Raw genomic sequence first — 1,317 nt, 5'->3', positions numbered from 1 at the left:
GGAGCCCCAGGCATGGGCCCCAAAGGTTGGATTTCACAGGCAGGAAGAGGGCTTTCGTGGTATGGACACACCGTGGTCTGGAAAGAAGCAGAGGCCAGCAGTAACGCGGTAGACTTATTTATCCTTGCTGTCTGCCAGTTACTATTCTGAACCTCTCCATGGACTAGCTCACTTATCCTCTCAGTCACCCGGGGAAGTCAGTCTTATTAGGACTGGTATTATTGCCATTTTACAAATAAACAAACCAAGGCACAGGGAGGTTAAGTGTCTTGCCCTCAGTCCTGTAGGCAGTATGTGGTAGAACTCAACCAGGCATTGTGGCTTCACACAGTACAAGGCAATGAATACAGAGAGGTAGCCCACATCAAACTCACTGCTGACTCACGGCAACCCTACAGGACAGGGTAGAACTGCCCCTATGAGTTTCTGAGATTAACTTTTTACGGGTGTTGAAAGCCTCGTCTTTCTCCCTCGGAGCGGCTGGTGGTTTCGAACTGCTGACTTTGTGGATCGCAGCCCAACACATTACCACTATGCCACCAGGGTAAGGAGGGCCTTAAATGCCGGGCTTGGAGGTCCAGTTTGGGCTTCATCTTCTTGGCCATGGGAGCTGAGGGAGGACTTGGGGGGTGATCCCTGAGGCTGGTTTGCTCAGGAGAGCTGAGTGTGGCCACCCCTCTCTCTTCCAGAAACCATCCACAGAGCAGCCCTCGTACAGCAGCAGTCTGTGGGGCCCAGCGCTCGATGGCTACGACTGTGTGGCTGAGGGCCTGTGGCTGCCGCAACTACACGTAGGAGATTGGCTGGTCTTTGAGAACATGGGCGCCTACACCGTGGGCATGGGTTCCCTCTTTGGGGGGGCCCAAGCCTGCCGAGTCACCTATGCCATGTCCCGTGTGGCCTGGTAAGAGAGTCCTGCTGGGAACTAGGGAGGGGCTGTACGTGGCTGGGGCGGATCGGGCAGATGCACACCATGAGGGAGACCTGAGGTGGGAGACCTGCATCCATGTTCTCTGGGTTGGCAAGACTAGGCCTGTGGGTGGCACTTGGCTGTGGTCCTGGATGAGACCGGGCTTCGCTTGGGTCGCGCACAGCCCAGTGAGCAGCCCTGGAGGCACGCACTCATGATAGTACTGTGTGCCCTGGGCTGGGAGAGCCAGCACCCTCCCTGAGGCTCAGCCCTGCCTCTAGAGGAGACGCCTGAGAGGTGAGGGAGAAGTAGTCAGCGGCTGCAGGCCCATGGGGGAGGCGTGGGGGGTGTCCAGGCAGAAGGAGCAGGGAGGAAGCACTGTGCCTTCGAGGAACTGACAGAGGCTG

At 57.3% G+C, this 1,317-nt stretch overlaps 1 protein-coding gene across 1 annotated transcript in view; it reads left to right on the top strand.

Annotated features, from left to right (window-relative positions):
* The window catches only part of AZIN2 (antizyme inhibitor 2), a 47,019-nt gene that overhangs the window by 44,438 nt on the left and 1,264 nt on the right, over nt 1-1,317 (top strand). Inside the window, exon 10 of the mRNA NM_001293740.1 lies at nt 690-904. Within this exon, the coding sequence (NP_001280669.1) occupies nt 690-904 (215 nt within the window). The remainder of the gene's footprint in view (nt 1-689; nt 905-1,317) is intronic.

The sequence above is a fragment of the Echinops telfairi genome, unplaced genomic scaffold (genome assembly GCF_000313985.2).
Source record: "Echinops telfairi isolate 266 unplaced genomic scaffold, ASM31398v2 ScPeMD7_7457;HRSCAF=8495, whole genome shotgun sequence".
Classification (NCBI taxonomy): domain Eukaryota; kingdom Metazoa; phylum Chordata; class Mammalia; order Afrosoricida; family Tenrecidae; genus Echinops; species Echinops telfairi.
Note: the sequence above shows the minus strand (reverse complement) of the source record. Positions and strands in the feature narration are given on the sequence as shown.